Below are 25,309 nucleotides of genomic sequence, written 5' to 3' on the forward strand. Positions count from 1 at the left end.
AGGTGTATATTGCAAGTACTTCATTTAGAAACTATTCAATCTTACTTGACTCGTAAAGATTAAAAAGACTTGCATGAATTAATTACATGACTACATCTTTTGAAAAGGTTGCTGATCAAAATTCTGATGGTTTTATGAGAATGTTACAGTTTTAATTTAGTGTAGCCACTCTCAGATTTTTTGGTTACTTTTTACTCTTTGAGTGAATTCAATCGAAAAATTATAATTTCTTACTTGAAACCTTTTTTTCACAAAATTTGTTAGCTTTCTGACTTTTTATATTTATTTAAAAAAAAATTTCTTTAAAGTGAGAAATAAAAAACACTTTTTATCAAACTAAAAAAAAATTTTTTAATAATTAGTTTAAAATTTTCAAAATGCAATTCTTTTTTGAATGCAGATTTAAATTTGTACTTAAAACTCAAAGTAAGAATATTTTGCTTTATGTGTTCTGGGTGTATTTGGTTTTAAGGTTTGTATTCGGGTTAAAACTATGAGAATTTAAATATATAAGTGGTTTAATCATAAGTTTTATTTCTGTGTCTATATCATGGTATTGTATAAAACTGGCAGATATTATGTAAGAACCATTGAGATTTTGCATTGAAGCATATATATTTTTTAAATTTCATGCTTTTAAAATTTTATCAGTGTCTTTTGACTACTAATGTAATTCTCATGTATTCTTAATTCAAATTCTGTCTTCCTACATGTATTATTGTTGCTCTGGAAATTTGAATGAAAAACTCGCGAAATTTTTTTCTTGAAACTGAGTATAAATCCTGCAAAAACGCAGTTCTATTTATATATATTCAAATTTTCATGAGTTCAGATTAAAATAAAAGTATTATTTAAAGACTTCCCTTATGTATAATCTAGAATCTTTTTTTTTTAACTCAATAACAGTTTTGACTTAAATAAAATTTTTTCCATAGCCCTATTCTTCTGCAAGTTACTATTGGTCCAGAGACACTGCAAAAAGGTATGTTGATTCGATGAAATTTGTAATTCTTTAGATTGCTATTCAGGAGATGCGCATTTAAGTCTATCTGAACTAGTATGTCTAACTTTAGGTAATTTTAGCTATGGGTAAAAATAATTAATTCTTCAATTTATCTTGCATTTTATATGATTGATGTGGACATTTATTTACTTTATTAACATCAAATGGACTAATTCCTTATAGAGCATAGTTTCTAAATTGAATAATCTGGGATAAAACTGGTATTCTGTTTTGAGAAACAATCGAGTTGTACCCTAAATTCAAAGCAATGGTTAATATAACATAATATTGAAAGAAATGTAAAACCATTTTTGAATTAAGCCTTCAATGTACAACTTGCAAAAACACTGATCAATATTATAAAGTTGATGAAAAATGTTGGAAGTAAAAATAAAAGGCTTAAAAGTTAGAAAGCTATTTTGATACTTAAAACAAATTAGTATTATCATTAATTCTGAAACTAAGAAAGAGTACATTCTGTTCCTTAGAATTAAAAATAGGACCAATTTAATGTCCCTAAATGTCTTTTTGTGCTTTTAATCATTGTTTTGTCACTGTCCTGCTCTTGCATAAAGATAACCCTACTTTCTTTGAATACTTGTAAAAATTTGAATATTAAATAGCTGGTATATAACAAATTAAATAATCTTCTTTAATCCACAAAAACATTAATTAACTAGTTGGCTCCTATCATCAGTTTTGCTTTGCTATTCAAGAATGTAAATGAATTATAGTTAGTCAAAAATTTGTAGAGTGCAATTAAATTATTTCCTTTGTTCATTATTGTTTAATAAGTTTGACGTATAGTAAATTAAAAATAGTTTTAAAAAATATATTTTCAGAAGAACTCTATCAATTTTGATACAATTTTGTCACATTAATCTAGCCTAATTGCACTGTTAAAGCTTAATTTTAAAATTTGTTCATTAGACCAAAAGTTATTTAATTTTAATCTTTTTTTATTGTAAATAAATAAATAATATATGAATTTTTTTAAAGGTTGCATTAGTATTGATCAATCAATTGCTGCAAATTTTCAGTTGAAGCAGTACATGGAAGTTACCTTAAAAGTCATTGATAATTTGAAAGTAAGATTTCCATAATAGTTTGTTTAAATTTTGAATTTATGTCTATGTCATCTTTAAACTGTTAAATGTTTATTATTACCAAGTCTTTGTCTATCTGCTAATTTTACTTATAAATTTTAAAGTTATTATATAGAATTTCTTTTTAATTTGAACATATTTTAGGATATTTCACTTGATTCAGTAGAGTTAACTTTTAAAGATCAGTATTTGGCAAGAAGTGATATGTGGCGATTGAAGACATTTCTGGTATGGCATGTTTGATAGTGATATTTATATGCTTATTTTATTTATTATAAAAATTTTCTGATTATAAAAAATATATAAGTTTGAATTTTGTTATACATAAAATGTAGCACAAAATAATGAATATTTTGAAAAATGAATTTTTTTTTCCAGCATTTTGAATAATAAATATTTATTTTCAAATGTATATTAGTTAAAAAATAATGAACTAATATTGCTATTTACCATCCTATTGTTATCTTTCAACAATTGTAGTGAATGAAATTATAGTAAATTAATTAAATTCAAAATTTTCCAAAAGATATTTGAAAGATAACATTATTATTGTTTTTATTTCAAAGCTAAATTATTAGACACTTTTTTTTTAATTTTCTTTAATTCGAAACAAATTAATGTGTTTTAAATAAAGTGACTAAAGAGAAATCTGTAGAAACATTAATAAAATTCTCTCTATGTTTCTAAATATCGTACCATTTTTTTAAACATTTAAAAGAAATTTCTAAAAAAAATATCACGATTATTATAATAAAAATAAAATTTTTCTGCAACATTTCATTTTTTTAAAATTAATATTAAGTTGATAAAAAGTTTAAAAATTTTATTATTTATATGCATAATATTACTAACATTCACACTGTTGATAATCATTGTCTGACTATGACATCTTAACTATTGTATTTATTTTTATAAAGTCAGAAAAACAATTCTGGCAGAAAACAAAAATTATAAAAATTTAGGATATTGTATTTATTTTAAAACATGATATTTATTTCAGATTAATAAATGCGTATATCTCTAAGCATATCTTTTTTGTGAGAAAAGTTATTTTTAAGAAACAATATTTTTTCTTTAAACAATTTAATATCTTTCAAATTTAAAAGAAAAAGGAGAATATGTGGAATCGTTAAAAAAAAATTTTTTTAAGCTATATTTCTAAATATGTTATAATTAATTTTTAGAACATTTAAAAAGTCCAACTTCTGTGAGGCAATCATCTTCTATGGATAGTGCTATATTTACTTTTCGAAATAATTTGCATTGATATAGGCAAGACAAAAACAACAAAATAAATTTAAAAACAATTAAAAAATGTCTGTAACATTTCAGCTAGTAATTAATATTATTGATAATAAAAAATATACAAATTATGTACTAATATATGCTTAATATTAGTAATATGCACACAGGTGTATTATTGATAGGGTATTATACTTTTCTAATCATTGTATGATTATAACATCTTGACTATTGTATTTATGTTAATACATGTTTTTGTTTCAGATTAATAAATGCCTGTATCTTGAGAAAAAGTTAGATATTTTTGGAATCAGGTACTATTTTTTTCTCTTAGTGTTAAAGAAACCCATTTTAATGTGTCAAAAATAATGTATCGAGGTGTATGCATATGCAATAAAGTTAAAATGAAACAAAATATTTTTCACAATATATTTGAAGTGTTATTGAATAATAATTTGTAAATGAATAATTTTTTAATTAATTTTCTTTTTTATCCTTTTGTTTTTATATTAATTAGCCTTTGAGTGTAATGAATTACTATACCTGTTAACTGTGTCTCTACTTTCTTTTATTCTCTTTTTCCTTCTCCCACATCTGCTATATCAATTTGCGAACTTTACTCCATTTAATAAACTAGTTTACATAAATACAGCAATTAAAAAAGAGCTGATTTACTGCCCCTGGGAGAAGGTGGAAGATTAAACGAGTTAAAAAATACTTACTGAAATTAATTTAATTGTGAATGTGTAAACGAATATAAAAAAATCTAAATCTAAAATTTTAATTAATATTAAAATTCAAAAAAATTAATGTTTACAGAAATAATTTTTTTGTTACTTAATTTATAAAACTTTTCGAAATTTAAAGGGTTTTTTTCCTTAAAAATCTTAACATTTGTTCTAAATTTTAAAGAAAAAAAGACCTAACTGAAATTAAAATAGTGTGCACAATTTCTTTGATTTTAACTAAGTAATAATTTTATTTTTGTTCAATCTGGTATCATAAAAGTACTATAAGCAGTAATTTTTTTTTTTATTTTAAATATTGCATGCATATTTACATTATTAGGTTTATGTAATAAAAATTGTTTGAGCTTCAAATTGTTATTGTTAATGGCTAAAGCATATCTCAAAATAGTCTTGCACCAAATTGAAATCAACTTAATGGGAAAAAAATATACTCCAATTAATTTTTAACGAGAATATAGAAATCCAGAAAATTTTCTTATTGAACTCAAATTGGCAAGATTTTTGAAAATAAAGGCTATATAACAAAATTTATTATTGACTTACTTCTCATTACTTTACTATGTATTTCAAGAGAGAAAAGTATGTGAGTTTCTTTTGACATATGACAAATCATAGTTTAAAATTCAGGAAGCTCAATTATTTAGTCAGGAATCTAGTAAAATAATTTTCACGAAACCGATGAAAGATTTATGCTCATAACAAAAGTTTCATATTTCCTTTTTAATGTTTAACCAACTAGCTTCTTAAAATTTTCTTATCCTGTTTGTTAAATATGTGCTGGCATTTGAGGAGTTAACTGTATATATTAGATAAGAATATAAATGTTTTAAATTAAATCACTGAATACTTATTAGCAAAGCAATTTTAATTTTTATACAGGTGTCAAGTATTTGAAATGTATATTCAAGGAGAAAAGGTCGCATCTGGTATTGTTACAGAAGAGACCAAGATAGTTTATCGCTCTGCTAGCAGTATGGTTTACCTGTTCATACAAATGAGTTGTGAAATGTGGGATTTTGACATTAATGGTGATCTCTATTTTGAAAAAGCCATTGATGGTTTCTTACCAGATTTATTTTCAAAATGGAAAGTGAGTTTAGATTTATTTTAATTTTTTTAAGATTAAAGTGTAACATATGTTGTATTATGTTTTTTTTTTTTTTTTTTTAAATTTAATTCAAATTATCTCTTTTAATGAACTTCATACAACAATCATCAACTTCATGAACAATCATACTAAATAAGCATTTACTCTTTTTACATGTTTAATGAAACTATTTTAATAAGATGCACTCTAAACAAACATTTGTATGTTAATGGAAACTATATTTACATTTTATTACATTATAATTATTACTTAGTCAATTATTTAATATTTAATTATGCTTTATTATCTAATCAAATGAGTTCTTAATGTCTGGCTCAAGAACTTGGTCTTAAACTAAAAATGGAGAATATAAAATTGCAATTTTGAAATAAAGCCTCTCAAAAGAATACTTGGTTGTATCAAAGAAAATAGTTTTTGTCAAAAATGTTTCAGATTAGATATTCATAGAATTTTAATTTTAGTAGTTCCCACCCATAAAGTCACTCTATTAACCACATAGAAGAGCATTCATTTTTCTTTTGCGCCAGATTATTGCACTAATCCAAGCAGCTATATTGTTCACAGTCAGCAACTCTATGCATTTTTTTCTTCAAAAAATTTTACTTAGTTTTTGCACTGGTCTTTTCAGTTCCCTAAATTTTTGGTTATCATTTATAAAATTTTATAGTCACTAAGTTTACAAAGTTCAGAAAAAGAGTCTCTGCAGTGTTTGTTCAGCTATACTGCAGGTTTTTTGTAAATCAGTAATCATTTTTTAAATTGTTTCATTTCTACAGGTGGTTATTTTTTATCCGTGTTTTGTCCGTTTTAAAATTGTGGAAATTATGAAGCTCAGTAATGTAAATTCATTGATAAATAAAAATGGAAGAAAATATTATACTATAATTTGAATTTTTTTTATTTTGCTCAGAATTATCAAACAGCTCTTGTACTCTTTGTATTTTATAGTTATTCTGATTTTATTTATTTCCAAAAATGAATTTACATATTGATAATTACTTATCAATTGCAATTAGTTTCAGATGAACCTGTATACATATACAGTCAAACCCCGCTATAGTGAACCTTCAAGGGACCGGAATTTCGGTTCACTATAACCGGGAGTTCACTATATCCGTTACGCAGGCAATTTCACTAATGGTTCTCAAACTCCTCCTTTTTATTGCATTATATTCATATAAATGACTGAAAAATATTATGTAGTAGCAAAAAATGTGTTATTTTTCATTAATTCAAAAATTAATAATCTTTAGTTGATGAGCAATCCTCAACATCAGATATGGTAACACTTCCTGACTCTCAGATAATTTTTCCTGAATTTCTGTTATTCCGCTTTTTAAACCTGTCTAACCTGCCATTCGAGCACATAAAAGTAGTTTCTATAGATGGTTTTAAAAAATCGCTACATGTATTTATTTTGAAGTAGAAATTTCAAAATTATTACAAAGAAAATGGGGGGGGGGGGAAATCAGTCGAAGACAGAAAAAAGTTCATTATATCCAACTTCCTCACTTTTTTGGTTCACTATATCCACTAAAAATAACATTATACGTGTATAGCAAGGCACGGGATCGAGCCTTTCGTTCACTATAGCGGGGTTTGACTGTATATATATATATATATATATATATATATATATATATATATATATATAAAAATATGTACACACACATTGTTTTTTTTTTTCCTTTCAGAAATTGCACTGTAATCATGACGTTACTATAGTTTTATTTTCAAGAACTTTTTACGATGCACAATCCATTGATGAATTTCCTTCATACATGAGAGAATGTTTGCAAAGAGACTATAAAGGAAGATTTTTTGAAGATTTTTACAGGTTTTAAGTTGCTTTTTTTAATTATCATTTCTTATTTTAAAAAACTTGATGTTAAATTCTTTACATGGTGAATAATTTTTTAATTTATCAAAAGTTATAACGGGATTGTTGTAATTTTTATCATAGTTTAAAGCTATCATTAAGAAATATTATTTCTAACTAAACTTGCAATACAATGTTATTTTCAAGTACCTGTAAGAAATCCTGGATTTCTATATATTGGAAGCTGTCATATAGTTAGAAAGACATATATGAATACAATTATTTGCTATTAAGGAAATATTAACATGTATTTTATACTTATAACTTTGCTATTATTATTTTTTATTAACGCATACTTTTTATTTAAACTTTTCTTTATATTTTATTCTTTGTTCTAATTTTACTAATTTAATTAAAATTTATTTTGCATTTTTTTTTAATATTACTTGTATGCATCATATTATGTGAAATGTAATTCATATTTAACATGGTGGCTGTCAGAGTAGATGATTAATCAAAATAACAATGATTAATCGATTAATCAAAAATCACATTATGTTAAATCTTTTAATTATTGTGCTTCTTTGGTAAGTTTGTAAAAAAGTTATCCTACTAGGAACAGTTTCTTTACAATTATTACAGTATTTTAAAACCTATAAGAAATCTTATTGCATGCAATATTGGAAAAAATATTGCTTTTCTCAATGACTTGTGTTTGTAGTGTGGGAGTACGTAGAAGTAATAGCAGCAAAATTAAAACTTTAGTACAAATTAAATCCTTTAATAGTTAAATCTTTCCTCACTTTGTTATACACTCACTTATTATTTGTCTTTCCAGTATTATCAACTATTTTGTTTGGGTTGGAAAGAGGTGTATGAGGTATTGTTTATGTTATTATAAAGAAAAGAAAAAATCAAAAATATTAAAAATTTTGAAGTTTAGTTTATAGCATTTACAGAAAAAAATTAAGTTTCTGTTGGAGCAATGAATATGTTAATATATGTTATTGTGAACTACCAAACTATTTAAATGCAATTTTCAATTTTTTTTAGTCTTCAAATTACATGTTTAGTGGATTCTAGTAAATTATATAAGATAGAATGATTAGAAATTTAAAAAACAATATATTTCAGAGTCTGGATTTTAACCTTGGGATTTTTTGTTGACATTTATTATTTAAATTTGTCATAACATATATCTGCTAAATCATGTGGACATAAACAGAAGAAAAAAAAAAGAAAACGCTGAAAATAATACATACAAAATCTATTTGTTGAATTCCACTTTTGTATTTTATTGTCAATAAACTTCAAACAGCTTAAAACTTAATATTAATTAACAAAATTTATATTTTTGATACTAATTTATGAACTTCTTTGACTACTTTTTATGTTTTTACTGTTTATTAAAATTTAAGCTGTATTTTATGTACTTTTTCAATCTATTCCTAGTTTCTTCATCAATTTGTTCATAATGAATGTATGGTTTAATTATGTATTATATTTTGCGATTTCTTTTTCAAGAGTTGCTGTGCAAAATGAGCGATATGAAGATTGGACTTCAACTATTATTTTATTGAAAAAATTGTTCAATCAGTATCAAGATACAGTGTTAAAGTATCATGAAAAGGGAGGCATTGATGTCCCTCGTGCCATTAATTCTACATCTTCACAAGGAAATTTTTTAGAAGTTTTAAACATGTCATTAAATGGTAATTATTTATGTTTTATTTATACCTTTACTACTAACCTTATTTTTTTAGTACTGGTTCTGCAAATTTATACTAGAGTATCTTGTAGAATACCAAATTTCTATTAAATTGTTTTTCTATTGAATAATGTACAAGACAATTGGCTGTTAGAAACTATTTCTTGGCTTTTTGACCAGTATCTTTCAACCTATGTTACTATCATTATCTTTTTGTATTCAACTGTACCTGAGTGAGTCAAATTTCATCTGATAATTACACCAACATATTGAATCTTGTATTTGTAGAAGGAAAAATATTTCTTGTATTGCAAAAAATATTAAGGAAGTATTAGCTCTGTTTGAATCTTTATTGTAATTTATATTTGTCTAACTTTGATCAAAATGCAAGTAAGATTTTAGTCTAATTTTTCAGGAAAAATAGTTTTTTTCCCCTCAATTTTGCCGATAATCATTAATTAGCCTAGTTTTTCAAATATAATCGTTTGTGTTGAATTTGTAGTAACTAAAAATAAAGGCAAATGAAGATATTTTGAATATTAAAGCAGCTTTAATTTTATTTTTCTTCTACAAGGATTTAAAAACACTTTTATTTCTAAAATGGAGGAAGGAAATAACTTTTTTTTAAAAAACATAGGCATTATTTAATAAATTCAACTACTAAATTTAATTAGTTCCAAAATTTCTTTGGGAAATCTATCCTCTTGAGACATATTTTGAAAACCAATCTTTTTTCTTTTTTAAAAAGTTGTTGTATTTATATGAGTTTTTGTATAAAAAAGATATGCAGTGGCCAACACAATAAAAATTGAAAACATTTTGTCAAAAAATCTGTAAATTTAATCATGGTTTCTAAAAATTTGCTTCATAAAAATATTTTCTTGGTTTAAATAGTACTGTAAAATGTTAATTGCCCAGAGTTTTTTTTATTTTGATTATTTTTATTTCATCTTATTGTTCTGTACATGTAAAATCTCAATTGAACCTTCAATATGCATTTGCTGAACAAATCCAACTCTCTTAAGTATTAATTTTTAAAAATCTGTATAAGGGTTTACTTTGAAGTATTTATTTTTAAATTGTGTTTGAAAATTATTTTAAAGTAGCTAATTAATTTATTTTAGCATCAGACAATGCATGTGTTTATTGTTATTTCTTTTCAATGTCTCCACCTTGAGGCTTTAGTATTAATGATATATGAATAATTATTAAAAATTACCATCAATTAATAGTTTACCTACTTATCAGCTTTGTTGAGTTTAGCAAGAGTTTTTTTTATCTGTATTTGTATCCCTTATGAAATATTCTTTTAATTTTTTTCCAAATCCTTTTTATAAATAAAAGTTGCTTTTATAATTAAAATTGAATATATATTTCAGTATTTGAAAAGCATTTCATGGATCGAAGTTTTGATCGAACTGGACAGTTATCTGTAGTCATTACGCCTGGTGTTGGCTTCTTTGAAGTTGACCGTGAATTAACTATTATCACAAAGCAAAGGATAATTGATAATGGTAACTTTTTTTTAATCTTTGTATAATGTAGTTTTATAGTTGTATACATTAAGTTTTATTTTTCATTGTAAAAAATTTTATGCAGCAATCACTTATAAAAAGTGGGAAAAAAAACCTTGTAACAATGTTGAATTAAAATATTTATACCAGTTTCCTTTTTAATTTTTAATGATGATCATACAACAATTTTTATCAAACGATTGGTACTTTATTTACATCACACTAGAGCTTAACAATGTTCTATCGGTGATGGTCTGGGAATCATCCCTACAAACAATTCGAAGATAACAAAAGGAATTATCAAATTAAACTATTTAGCAAGCGAATTTTATAAAGTGTTAGTTATAATTATACAAGTTGAAAATTATTAATAGATACATAATGCTCAATTAAGGTTAAAAATTAGTAATTACTAAAACAATGCATCTTAAAGAGTTAAATTTAATTGGTTTGTATAATTAAAAATCCGTGCATTTAATTACAAGAATTAACTACAGTCATTTCTACTGATAAGTAACCATCTACAGTAGCATAATATTTAATTGATTTCTTGTCTTTCTAAGTTACTATGTTGAAATCAAATTAGAATTAAAGCGCATTTTTAAGTAAAAATGTGGGCTAGCTTCTTGAAGAATTGTTATTTTTTGTAATTTATTTAAATAATAAAGGCAATAATATCAATTTTGGGTTGCAAGTTAGTATATGTAATGTTATTTTTAGAAGCTTGTCAAATTCGCTGTGTCATTCTGTCATAAAATATTTTATTTGTGAAATTGGGAAAATTTCTCTTATGAATTCAATGACTATAATCTTTATAAAATTTAATGTAAATAAAATCTATTTATTGTAAATAATGTGAATAAAATCTATTTCTGAACCTTAATCTTGTTACTTACAGTATATGTTTGATTATAAATGGTGACTTTGATCTACATGGGATGATTCTATCTATATCTTGTTAATTTTCTTAAAAGATACTTTTGTTTTTATTACTATTGTTATTTTAACTTGTATACACAGTCTTACTTAAGTTGACCCTTGACTGTTTCAGTTTTTATTTGGAATGAATTAACTTAAACTTTCAAAATATTTTTGATGCATGTAATATGTTTTTCTTTACCCGTTTTATTAAATTTATAGTTTTGAGAATGATTAATTTCTGGAAAGATTATGTAACCAAAGAAATTCCTTATGTAATATATAATTTTTTCACATTCATCATAAATTATGTTAGCAGTTATTAAGCTGTAAATTTTTTTATTATAAATTAAAATGTATAAATAAAAATAAAAATGTATTTTAAAGTAAAAATGTATAAACAACCACATATTTGAATAATACTTTAAAAATATTTTGATTTAAAAAATATTTTATAAAATGAATTAGACTTGCATTGCAGTCAATTTTAAAATATTTTATATCTACAATAGGTATTGGAAGTGATCTTGTATGTTTAGGCGAGCAACCTTTGCATGCCGTTCCTTTATTTAAAGTAAGTCTTTTATTAAAGTAATCTTATCAAACAATGCACTTGTTTAGGTTATAATTGTCTTGTTTGTGATCAGAATTGTGATTAATGATAATTTATCTGTGAGTATAGCCTTATATCTGATTAAAAATAAAAGTTAAAAATTTTAATTAACATTAGATACTTTATTGTTATTTTTTTACTTTAAAATAAATTGCATTGCTGTTTACAAAATTTTTTAATTGTATTTTTACTATTTTGAATTGTATCTTTACTCTAAATAATAGAAATATAAAATACTGCCAGCAACTTACATTTTTTTTAATGTAAATAAATTTTTGATACTTTTTTTATAATGTTTAATAATGATCAGGAGATATAATTTTTATTTAAAATATTGTATGTTTCAAGGGATTTTAAGTTAGTATTATTTAAAATTGTGGTTGGTTTATTTTTTGTATACTTAAACTTGATTGTTTAAGTTGAGCAAATGTATGTTTTTGTCACTTATTTAATTTGTGAACCTTGATCTCATAATGTAAGTCTGTTTATAACTTAATGTTTGTCTATAGTACATAAAATAAGTGCCTGCATAATTTTTTTAAATGCAAATACATGCATAATTTATATTGTTTTAAATGATTAATTCTCATTTTAAGATATATTTTATACACTTAAGTATATTTATCTTCACAGAATTTACTAGACTCTATGAAATATATTTTTACTAAATTGCACCATTTAAAGTAATAACTTCAGTTAGGAATTATCTTTCTCTTCTTTTAATAATTTTTAAAAAAAAAATTTTACTCTTAATTTTATGATTAAAAATAAACTTAACAGCTATAAGTTATATATCTTAATTTTAAATTTCTTCCTTCCTACATTAAAATGCATTGAACTTGTATTGCAATACAGCTTGCTCTTGGAGAAAAACTGCTCAATACATTTCATGAAAAAGTTAAAAAATTTTAATGTTATTTTTCATCATAATTATAGTATGTGAAAAATATGTATAGTATTTGTAAATATAATAACTTTGCATTAAACTTAAGAATTTCCAGTTAGAAAAAAATAAAAACGTTACTATAAGAACTGTACCAGTTTTGTATTTTAAATTCTTATTTTGCTATTTTTTATGCTTGTTCTGTTCAATTTTAAAAGTTTTTTTAGCAGTAAATTTTTAATAAGTCGAAAAGTTTTAAATCGAAAAATTTAAAAATGTAAAAGGAAGTTATGCATTTAATTTTCAACATATCATTAATGAAATATTTGTTATTTTTTGGTATAGTTTTATAACAAACAACTTCCTAGAAATGCACCATCTGTAGCAGATGATTACAATATGCCACATTGGATTAACTTAAGGTAACTTATTAAATACTCTTTAAAAAAAATATTTTTAAACTTATACCTAATTTTAAACATTCAGAGGTATTGGAAGTTAAACGGTATTTCCTTCTACAGTCTTTCAATAATGTGCTGAGGTATAAATAAAATCTTTAATGTTTATAAGAAAACCAGGTATATGAAACTGTACTTCACTCTTCCCTGATTATTGTTTTTCTTTGAAATGATTGTATTATTTATTTATTTGTTTGAGGCTCATTTTATCTTTAAAATATGCATATTGTTTCTATTCGATGAATCTCCAAGCTATAGGCAAAATGCATCTGACATTGTTCAAAGTTTCTTGCATTTTGTCCCAAAATAAAGTTTAATGACTCTTACTTACACATGCTTATTATTCAATTGTAGTTTCAACTAGATGGTGCTCTGGTTATAAAAAAATGTCAGCGTACATACTAAAGCACACTTACAAACAATCGTCAGGTCTTTGTTCACATTGTTGATATAAATTATTGTTAGATACTTTTTTGAATTGACCTCTTAAATCACAAAAAAATATGCAGAAAAGTAACAGAATGTTACCTTAATACTTTTTTCATCATTATTGCTGCAACATAAAATGAAGATAAGTACAAAAATTTATATTTCATGCTTTGCCTTTACTAGATGATACTTTATTACTACAACAGCAATATTTCTGGCTATGCTAATCATTCTATGTTTTGAATCGTGATTGAAGACCGGAAACCTTTTTTTAGATAACCTTAATATTTTTACGTGTTCCTGTTTTAAAAATTAATTCAAGTGGTAATTATATTTTTAATAAAAAATAACTAAACTATTGATGTTTAAATTGTCTCATTTGATTTGTGATATCTTTTGTAAGGTATGAGTTTTAATGTAAATTTTATTTTTGAGAATATTTTAATAAATTGGACACTCACTCCTTGTTAGGACACTCACAGTATATGTTAGATTTAAAAAACAATATCTCTTTTTTTTTCATATTAACTAAAATTGTATTTTGATTTGTCTTTACTTTTTTAAAATAACTTTAATTTAATTTTTCAATGTCATTTCATTTTTATTAACTATTTATTTTATTTATTTTTTCAGTTTTTATTCCATTAAAAATCAAAATATTTACATAGATTTTGTGCCCAGAATAAAATTACCGACATTCCGTGTAAGTATATTAAGTTACATTTAATAAATGGGTGGTGTTCTAAGAGCTGGAGACAGTAGAGCATACTCTAAATAATTTGTACTTATAGGGTGAAAAGTTTTTTTTCTATTAAAAAATTTTTGTTTCGAAGAAAACATTACAATTAAAAATATAGTGTGTTACACATTAAATAATAATTTTTATCTCAAGTAAAAGTTTATTCATAAAAATTTTTTATTTTCAGCACTTGTTTAAATAAAAAGAGGCTATATGGAAAGGGGTAATCTGTAACATTTAAAGTAATTGAGTGTTTTCAAATATTAGAGTAGGACAATGGTTTTATCAATTCAGAGTATGTCCCAGCTGACTTCAGGATTATAAGAACCACCCATTAATTCACAAGTTTTATTGCTCTTAGTCTATTATTCAAAATATCCTATTTTACAGCCTGAAGCAATTAAGGAAAGAGGAAAAGGAGGCAAGTTACTAATTTCTTAATCTATGTCTTTAGCTCTTTATTCTTTTTTTTTTCATGCTTGTGTCTAATAATTGTTGATTTTTTATAATTTTAATTTTCATTTAACAAGTTTTTTTTAAATATTGGTATAAAAATATTTTTAAAACCTTTTTTTGTTTTCTCAAACGTAATTTTTTTTTTTTTTTACTGTTTTAAACCTATGTTTTTCTCCTTACCATTTTGTGTGGACTAACAAGGCAAAGAAATTTAAAGATACAAACAGACATACATTAAATGAATAATTACATACTTACTTTTAAATGAATATGAACTTTTCTTTGAATAAAATACTTTCAACTGTAATGCTTATAAATTATTGAACAGAAAAAATTATGTTTGATAACCTTAAAAAATTAGACGGATATTATTTAGCATATGTTCATTTATATGTTTGTGAATGTATGCTTTATTATAGCATCACAATCTAAAAGGTCTCGCCATGCAAGCCAGCCTGATCCGTCTTTTCCTGTTTTATTTGATTATGATGAATATGATCGACAAGTCTTCAAAGCCCCTGCTCATTCTTCTTCTGTTCGGTTAGAAAATTCTTTTTTCATCATTCAATGTGCTATCTGAACTTGCATTATTTTGTTTTATTTTAATGTTAAATTTTGTTTGTAGGCAAACTCTTAGTTTACAAAGACCCAGAAAAAGAAAAGAAACTCCACCTCTTTCAACATCTTGTGTCTGTACCCACAGAAGTACTGAAGAATTCAGTCGATTGACTTTGTCAGAGCCTGCTCCATTTCCCTATCAGTATTCCCATTCTCATGCTTCATCGGCAGCTATTGCTATTCCACGTCAGTCACAGCAACCTTCTCTCATACCCTCTTATCAGAGTTCCATTGGTAAATAAATACAATGTTTGCTTACTTTTGCCATATCTTTTTCTAAAAATTAAATATATTTTGAAATTATTTATAATTAATTTCATTACTGTTATTGTATATTTTGTTATTCTTTTAATTGGAAATAAATATTCCTAAAAATTAAAACAGCTTACTTGAACTCAACTGTGTCCTGACTGATTTATAATAATTTTGTTTTTCCTTGTATGGACTTTATAAGTCTTTGTTAATGTACTAAAATTTAAAACTATCAAAAATAAGTTAAAATATTTTTCGTAACACGTTTTATTTCTATTTGAATTTTCCCTTCTTTTTTTTTGGATTGTTTCAATCTATGTAAAGCTATGCTTGCTATTAAAAGAATAAATAAACTGGGAAATGTTTTTTATATTTCAAATATTAAGGCTTAAAAAATAAATTTTATCATTTCTAGTCAACTGAGTAAAAATAAAAGCAAACTTTAAAATATTTTTGTTACTATTGGATAGAATTTAATTGTATATCTATGATGGCAGTACAATATATGTTTAAAAAAATTATATTTAAAAATTATTTTCTTTTTAGAAGCTGATAATATGCCCAACAAACAAGCTATAAAGGAAGAACTAGAAACTGAAGTTACTCCCCAGCTTCGGACTATAATTGGTAGTGACCCGTCATATGAATCTCAGTCCAACAAACAGTGTTTAACTAGACGTCTTAAAGCCTTAGTAAATCCTTTTAATCCTTCACAAATAACTATCAAATTAACATCTAATCGAAGAAGATGGACTCATGTGTTTCCTTTAGGTAATAATTTATACTTAAACTCTTCTATCAATTATTAGAAAAAGTTTCAAACAAATGAATTAAACATAATTTTTGCATTTGTTTGAGCAATAAAAAGTGAAAGAATTCATCTTTCTAAGTAATTTTAAAGAAGATTTATATTTTGTCTTTCATATGTTATTATTATAATTATTGCTATTTGAAATGTGGATTAAAAAGATATATTTTGATGCTATTTAAACATATGAACAATGCTTTACAAATTTACGTCATTCTAAAGAAACCTAAATCCTTTGTTTTACTTTTACATTGATTAACAGTGTCACAAAAAGTATATACTATATGGAACTATATAGCTTTTTAATATTTATTTTTTTATACTTATATTTTAATATTAATGCAGAGACAATTTTTTTTTTTTTACTTAATCAATCAACTTTTACTTAGACAGTTTATTTGTTGCTTCAGTATTTTAACTTAGTTATTTCAATCAAATTTTCAAATTCAATATTTTTGTTGCACAATGTTTCTTTTCAGAAACTAGTACTAATAATACTAAATCATTCAACAGTTTAAATCTACAATATTCTTATAAAAATGATACCTTTCACTATTATTATCTTAAACACTATTTTGTTTTTAATAAATTTTTTAGGGTAATTTCCTTTTTGAAAAGCTAAGGTCCACTTATAATTATTATTTCATAATCATAATAAGTATACACTAAAATCTTGCTATCGAGCTTACTGGAAACTATTTAAACTCCCGATATTATAAGGATCAAATTAAAATAATAAAATGATTGCATAAAACTGCACTAGGACTTCTTTCTAATAAAATTAACACTAAACAAGACTATAGTTTTATGAAAAATTACTTATATTTTTTACATCTGTTGTCTCTTTCTTTTATCCTTACTTCTTTTTACTTTTTAATTGTTTGCTCACAAATTTTGAATCGTAAAAATCACTTTTTTCATTACCAAAAAAATAAAAATAATTAATCTTGATAAATGATATCAAATTAGAAATTCTAAGAAATTGATGATTTTTTTTATTTTTTCGAAAACTTTATCAAAAGCAAATTAAGCCTTGATAGTTAAACATTTTTCAATTAATTTACCATTATTTTTGAAATATCTTACAGTTAATAAATGCATACATTCTATATTTCTTTATTTTAGTTTTAATGCATGCATTCTTTATTTTCTATCAATAATTCTATAGAAAATTTAATTATAAGGTCAACTATCAGTTAATGTCTCTAGGTATATTTTACGTTAACCCAGCACTATATTGCAGTCAACCCAAATTTCTTATAGAAACTTTTTTTAAATTCATTTTAAAAAAATCTTAGAAGAAAATGTTTTTTTTTTAAAATTATCTATTGGCACAGAATAAATTTCCTTATAACTATAACTTGTAAAATAGTTGTATGATAGAAAATAGTACGATTTTTATATTGTTTTGCACAAAAAGTTTAATACCATAAAGAGTTAATAGTAGTACTTCATGTATTGGAGCTGGACAATGGGCTATTGGTGACGGTCAAGGAGTCATTCCTGAGGTTCATCCAAAGACATACCATCACAATTTTGATTCCTTCCAGCGAGAATGACTCCACTGCTTTGGTAGCCCGGCAACTTGCACTCAAAGTCTAGAACTTTACAGTAGAGAAATTTAACTAGAACTGATACTGCACATCCCTGGTCTCTTCGTAGAATGGTTAAAGTAGTCGCACACCGATTCACTGACTTTGGTGATCTACTGGGAATCCTGTCTTCAGGATCATTCTCACTGCATGCAGTTCACACACTTCTAATTGCTGTTAAGGGAGAATGAGAATCTGATTGAGGAAAAATGTTTTCCTACGAGAAAGTCATCAATAGGTTCACATTTTTATTGGCGGCTGAACCTCAAGCAGTGAAAATGATGCTTTACAGTCCACTGGGGGACTTAGAATTTTAAGAATTTAAATTGGTACATTTTAAGCTGAATGATCAAACCAGAAATTTATAAAAATCATGAATAGTATGTAATTACTTGTAAGATTTTAAATTTTTTATTGTATTTTCTTTTTCTGATAGAGATTTTAAAATATTTTTAAAATAATTATTAAATAAAGAATAACGCGGTCAATTGAAAATTATAAACTTGATCGTTCAAAAAATCTGCAGTTAAACGATTATTTACTTTTGAAAAGTTTAAAGAATATAACTTCAATATTTTGATGCTTGAAAGCCTGCAGTTTAAAATGCAAAAAAGGACAAGGATAATACTTAGAGGGTTGTTAAAATATTTCATTATGGTAACATTATTTCATGTCATTCTGTATATGAATGAGGTGTAGTCTGCTTCAACTTAACTTTTTATTGTGAGAAAATTCAATGTCTTAAACATTTATTCTCTTAAATGGTTACTTAGGAAGATGCATCATTTTTTTTCAAATTTAATTAGTTAAATGAAAAATTTTAATGCCAAAATATATACAAAATATTTTTTCTCTCTTAAAATTAAAAACTAATGCAATGTTTGCCAATATTTTCAATAACTTTTGATAGGCTATCCTAAATGACCTAATATTTTTGAAATATAATCCGTAAACCTGTTTTATATAATTTTTCCTTTTTATTCATTTGGAGGTTATGCTTTTTTTTTCTTCTTTGCTTTTATAGGTAATTTCTATAATAATTTTTGCAAAAGCCTTTTTGCAAAATATTATATTTTACACCTGTTGTCTCCCACCAATATTATTTTATTATTAAGATAGAGCATAGAACTCTTTCAATTTTATTCCCGGATTCTTTTAGATTGATAATTTTATTTTCAAAATGAACTTAAAAAGAGGGGGGGGGGGGCATTTTCATACAACAGCTGTACTTTACTTACGCATAGCTGCCAACTCTACTGAATTTTACCAGTTTCTCCTGGTCTACTGGTTTAATTAAAAGTCTCCTGGTTTCTGTACATTTTAGACAATTCCCTAAAATTGAATACTTTTCCTAAGAAAACTTTTTTGTTTAAATAGAATTTTTGTACAGATTATTACTTGCTTGAATATTTAAATAAGTATTACTAAGATAATGAAGCGATCCTCATTTATAGAAATCAGTTCAAAATTTTTTTTGTTCTAAAATGTTCAGTTTATTTTAATTCAGAACTCTCTTTTTAAATTAAAAAAAATCCTTTAACTATCTTTGATGAATTAAATGCCTATTAATGTTTGAAATCATGAGTTAACATAGTACATAATATTTCAAGTATGTTTAATGTCAATCATAACTGGAAGCAGTTTTTCTAATTTGATGACTGTGAAAATGCCTAAAATTCCCTATGTGTAAAATATTTAGTACATTATGCAACAATTATCATGAAATTTATATGATTTCCTAAAATCTACTGGATTTTTTCCCATCCATGTTGGTAGCTATGCTTCCAAAATTGTTTCCGTCTAGAGCATAGATAGATTACCAAAGTTTTTTGCAACAGTGCTCAGCCCATTATTCAAAATAAAAACGTTCATCACCTTGCTCTAAAAAATAAGTAATAATAATCCTCTTTATTTCTGATTGTTTAACATCAAAGAAATTGTCGCTTTATAAGAAAACTATTAATTTTCTTGTTTCTTTATAGAAATTAACTTTCAAGTCTTGACAGTTTTTCAGTAATTTTTATTGTTAATATTTGTCAAGAATTGTAAAATTTTTTGACAACAAATAATGAAAATGTATGTTTTTAAGGTATGAGAATTTTTTACTCAAAATTGAGAAAAGAAACAATTTTGTTTTCTTTAACTTTTTAGTGATAACATTTTGTCGTATGCATAAATCTCTGCTGATGTGTTCAAGGCTGTTATGATTACCTTAAAAACTCCTTTTTATACCGATTTTGTTAAATATAATAAAAATTAAACTCTTTTCAGTATTTTTTTATGATTTTATTTGATGAGTTAAGTTTTTATTTTTCTCTCAGTGTTACTTTTTATTAATTAAAGTATTAGCAAACATTTTTACCAAAAAAAATTAGCGCTACTCTTGTTATTAATAAATGAAAATTCTATAAATTTTTTAAGTAATATTATTTATTTTTAATCAGAACCTTTATTTTGAGAGTATGCTAGGTTCTGTTATACTTTCGCACATTTTTATCTTACATTTCTCTTCCTACAGAAATATTTGTTATCAATTATTTATTTTCTTGTTTAAACTTCCCAACCAATTTTGTACACATTTATTTTTTATGGGATATGTGTGTTATTTTTACAAATGTTTAGGTCCAACTGGAATATTTATGCAACAACATCATTACCAAGCGATACCACAAATTAGTGCAGCAACTTTAATTTCTGTAGAAAAAGCTTCTCATAGTTTTAGTTATGAACTAGATGGTGAGTTTTGACAATAATCATCGTGCAATGTTGTTCACCAGCTTGAGTGTCGTCTTTTCCTTCTTGCTTGCTTTTTGTTTTATATTGCTTTTTGCTCCAAATGTCATGTTATATATCTGATCTTTTCAGCTGTATCAGATTTATCATTTTCATTTGTGAACTTTTCATTTTTTGAACGAATGTTAAAGAAATAACAAATTTTAAAATAAGTGTTAAAACAATATAACAAATGTTAAAAATAACAATTGTTAAAGTAATGTAACAAATCTTAAAATAATATAGCAAATGGTAAAGTAGCATAGCAAAGTTATAACAAATGTATAAGTAATGTGAGAAATCTTTGAAAGAAGAAAGATTGTGAGAAAGTTTTGAATTCCTTTCCTTTAAACAAAAATTCCAATATTAACATGCATTTTTGTTTATAATTTTGTTAAAATGAAAACTTAACCTACTGTATTGTACTAAATTCACTGTACTTATTGTCTGCTTCCTAACTGTAATAAGATGTGTGGTGACATGTGGGAAAATATTTTGTTGGGAATTTGTTAAATATTCTTAAAAATTTCAAAACAAAATTTGTTGTTTTAATATAATCGATTTCTTTTAAAAACTACTTTAGCTCCAAATGAATACAAGCCTAGTCATCTTATGAAAAGAGAAACACAATCCTCTACCAGTAGTATGAGTTACAGTTTTGCTGAAGGTAAATCCTTTGTTAAGATTTCTTTCCTTTTTTTAATACAGTACCTAATGTAAAATTAAAAGGTATAGAGTTAAATGATAATTCTTTTTACTTTTGAGAAGGTAGGAACAAAACATGGACGTTTAATTATAATGTAATACTTTAGCAGTATCTAAATGTTTTATATCATTTTTATTTATCATAATTTTCTTTTTAAACTTAAGGACGACTATCCAACTCAGGTGGTCGAGTGTCTTCTGGTATCGCAAATGATAATATGTCTTGGTTATGTAGCATAACTGGAGATCAAGAATGGACACCTGCTGTAACTACTGGTTAGTAATCTCTTTCAAAACGAAATATAAAATCTGTTTGTACTCATCATTTATGTAATTTTTTTTCTTCAAAATTTGTTTGTAGGGGTTGATTGGAAATCCCTAGTCATACCTGCTTGCTTACCAATCACTACTGATTACTTTCCTGATCGAAGAAGTTTGCAAAATGATTATGTGATTTCAGATTATATATTACTTCCTGATGACATTATAGCTGAAAATGCTGTTCCAAAGTATATCACCTTCACTATAAATATTTATTATATTGTTATGTATATGCATTATTTAATTTCAATATACATAACATGATTTTTAGCTTTTTGTTCTGATATTCCTGTTGATTTTAGCATTTGTTCAGAACATCTCATTTTCTAAAAATAGAAATGAAAATTTTTAGAAAATAGATTTGAAGAATCGAAAAATTTGGAATTTTGATAATATTTTTATTTGAATTAATAATACTAGTACAACTCACAAAATTCGATAGTTACGATTAATAGACCGTCTACTAATTATATACAAGCTTACACACATGTTTAATCCTTTTCAGAAATTCAGGCATTCTATGAAAAAGATACTCAATTAATAATTTTATACTATCAAATTTTTATAGTGATAAATTTAGAGGTCATATGGTTACTTATTATTTTAAGAGAATGCAGTAGCAAATCTTGTAGGATTGTCTTTTGTAGTTACACAATTATTGATTCATCTCTTTCATGTGATTTTAAAAATTATTGATTCTAATCAACAATACCGTAATCATATCATAGAATTTTTAAAAGGAATTGAGGGATTATCCATTAAAATTAATTTTGCTCAAAAGTGTTCAGTGGCATATTAACTGTATTTTCATTTTAAGCCTACTTTATAATTAAGTGATTAAGGAAATTATGAACTTAAATACAAATTTTAATTACATGTTAGAAATTTTTTTTAATGTCCCTTCAGCTTTTAAATATTGAGTACATACTGTATTTTTATATTTATTTACTACATTTAGAACTTTTTCAGTCTATTTTGAAATACCTAAAATAGCATTAATTTCTAGCATTAAAAGTTTTTATTTCATGTACAGTTTTAAAATTGTTAAAAAATTTAATTGATGCGTATCAAAATTCTGAGTAATACCTGTAAGTCATAACATAGTATTCGTGATTGACAAGCGTGACATTTTTGTACATGAATTTAGGTTTAAAATTTAAGAATGGGAAGATGAATGAAACAACAATATCTTAATTCTTAAAATCATTCAATATTGCTTTTTTAGGAAAATAATGTGTTTATAAAAACTAAATTGGAAAATTCTTCATAATACAAAATTTTTTATAAAAATGCTAACAATATTACATGAACTTTTGATAAGCCTTCTGTTTGTCCTGGGCCAGATATATTGCAACACTACTATTTACACACCTACTATCAACTCACCTTATGATTTCACCTGGCACGATTTAATTTGCATTGATTTAACCTCTTTTTCTTTTTTTACTAAATTATTTGTAACCCTTATAATTAATATCCCAGTGACTTCATTTTTAACAAAAATCACAAAGATGAATAGACTAGTTGTTTTCAAAAGTTAATTCACTCCATAGCAAGCTCTTTTTTATTGTCATTTTTTAAGTATATTGCATACTAATTAATTCTTTGTGAAATGTTTTAAGGTTTTATAAATAAAAAAAATATTAATAGAATTTTTGAATATTATTTTTAGAATTTTTGTATGCTATTGCACTTTTTTTTCTTCAATTTTTAATATATTGCAGATATTTTCAAAATGATGAGGATTTTGGTCGGCGTTCTTTAACCACTTCAGAGGTTTATAAAGAGTTAATTTGCCAAAGATTGCAGCAAGTAATTGTTTTCTTAATAACTACTGGTATTGATAAAACTATGAGAAAAAAATTTTTACTTAATTAATTTTTCTTTTTGTGTAGGGCTTTCAAATCATTCTTATCCCAAAGCAGCACATATCATACCCATTCAATCAAGTTAGTTCAAGTCCCCAATATACACCACTTTTGTATAAAGGACAACAGAGTGTTGAACAAATGGTAAAATATTTACAATGTTTCTCTCATTTTTCTAAAAAAAAAATTTTTTATTATCTTCTTTTAATATAGAGCACCACTATATGAAACTCAGAATCACAAACCTTACTTTAAAATGTAGGACAGAACTGGGTTGAAAGTTACTGATGATTATAAATTTTTTTTATCAATTGTATAAACCAGTTTCCACCAATGTGCATTACCGTATTTATGATATCTCTACTTTTATGTGTAATAATAAGAGAAAAATATTGTGAGGAAAAGAAGCTGCACTGTTTTGGTAATTGCCACATTAAAAAACTTATTTTTTTAGCTTTTTTTTGCATTTAATCTACCAGTTGATTTACTTTCTTTGAATAAAAAGGGATTTTTAATATTCAGAGGCAGCCTAGGCATCTTTACCCTTTCTATTACTCTGATTTCCTTCTTTTACATTAAACTTGTTTTATTTTGCTGTTTGGTTTCATTACAGTGAGTGTGTAAACTTTAATAAAACCAATATTCAGAGACACTTTTGTGTTTTGATAGCTGCCCTCAGCTTTTGTGTCCTTTTAACCGCTGTTTCCACCTTTTAGCTATTAAACTCTACATTCAGCTTGTGTATTATTATACTCTACATTCTTTTACATTTTACTTTTCCAGATTGTGTGCCATTAAACTTCATGTTCTGTCAGTTAGCATTTATTATTTTTTCTTTCAAAATATTAAGTTTCATTTTTTTAGAGATAATGCTACATTTCAGTTGTTTGAGCATACTTTCTTCTCTGTATTTTATAAATTTGCAAGGAGTTCTAGGAATAGACCAAATATTCTGTGGGCATAATAGCTCTTTAGTAGTAGTAACAGCACTATAGCTGCACAATGAGCTATTGATGATGGTCTAGGAAATATCCTTGAGGATGATCCGAAGACATGCCATCGCAATTGTAATCCTCTATGGAGGGAATGGCTCCCCACTTTGGTAGCCCAACAACGTATGTACAAAGTCTAGCCTTTTAGAATAGAACAGTTTAGCAGGGACTAATACCGTGTACCCTCGGTCCCTATGCAGGCTGTTTAAAGTGGTCAACAACCAGGGTTGGTTTTTTGTCGGCAGAAACTGGTTTTTCCCATGCCATTGGCAGAAACTGGTTGTAACTGGTAAAAACTGGCAGAAACTAAAAAAACTTCTATATTAGTTCTGGTAATTGCTTAATGACATTTTGTTTAAGTAAACTGAAAAATGTAACTGTAACAAACTTTTTAATTCATTGTATGTAAATATATATTATTTTGTTTATATTAAATATAAAGAGTGCAGTGCAGTATATCAAATATTTATATTAAGTAAAGAATAAAGTAATGTAATGATAAATATAAATACTAAATTTTAGTTTATTATATTAAACTCTGAAATTCAGTATTTATTATCATTTAAATCTTAATGTAACTGAATAGAGCTACTTTCAAATAGTTTTTTTTCTTTTCAAGACATAATTTGCATGGCA

General features: G+C 25.0%; 1 protein-coding gene across 4 annotated transcripts in view; it reads left to right on the plus strand.

Moving 5' to 3' along the window:
- The window catches only part of Iml1 (GATOR complex protein Iml1), a 60,191-nt gene that overhangs the window by 1,765 nt on the left and 33,117 nt on the right, over window positions 1-25,309 (plus strand). For 3 of the 4 annotated variants that reach the window (XM_043043847.3, XM_087167856.1, XM_043043848.3), the window contains exons 3-23: window positions 936-982; window positions 2,003-2,091; window positions 2,254-2,337; window positions 3,616-3,665; window positions 4,980-5,190; window positions 6,903-7,045; window positions 8,552-8,739; window positions 10,115-10,249; window positions 11,680-11,741; window positions 13,009-13,085; window positions 14,184-14,253; window positions 14,680-14,710; window positions 15,165-15,285; window positions 15,371-15,597; window positions 16,162-16,386; window positions 20,638-20,751; window positions 21,371-21,454; window positions 21,658-21,768; window positions 21,854-22,001; window positions 23,538-23,625; window positions 23,709-23,825. In XM_043043847.3, coding sequence (XP_042899781.1) covers window positions 936-982; window positions 2,003-2,091; window positions 2,254-2,337; window positions 3,616-3,665; window positions 4,980-5,190; window positions 6,903-7,045; window positions 8,552-8,739; window positions 10,115-10,249; window positions 11,680-11,741; window positions 13,009-13,085; window positions 14,184-14,253; window positions 14,680-14,710; window positions 15,165-15,285; window positions 15,371-15,597; window positions 16,162-16,386; window positions 20,638-20,751; window positions 21,371-21,454; window positions 21,658-21,768; window positions 21,854-22,001; window positions 23,538-23,625; window positions 23,709-23,825 — 2,422 coding nt within the window. The remainder of the gene's footprint in view (window positions 1-935; window positions 983-2,002; window positions 2,092-2,253; window positions 2,338-3,615; window positions 3,666-4,979; window positions 5,191-6,902; window positions 7,046-8,551; window positions 8,740-10,114; window positions 10,250-11,679; window positions 11,742-13,008; window positions 13,086-14,183; window positions 14,254-14,679; window positions 14,711-15,164; window positions 15,286-15,370; window positions 15,598-16,161; window positions 16,387-20,637; window positions 20,752-21,370; window positions 21,455-21,657; window positions 21,769-21,853; window positions 22,002-23,537; window positions 23,626-23,708; window positions 23,826-25,309) is intronic. The other variant, XM_043043849.3, reaches the window with a different exon arrangement.

This window comes from Parasteatoda tepidariorum, chromosome 7, assembly GCF_982258835.1.
Source record: "Parasteatoda tepidariorum strain Cologne lab strain chromosome 7, Ptep-v5.0, whole genome shotgun sequence".
Taxonomy (NCBI): Eukaryota; Metazoa; Arthropoda; class Arachnida; order Araneae; family Theridiidae; genus Parasteatoda; species Parasteatoda tepidariorum.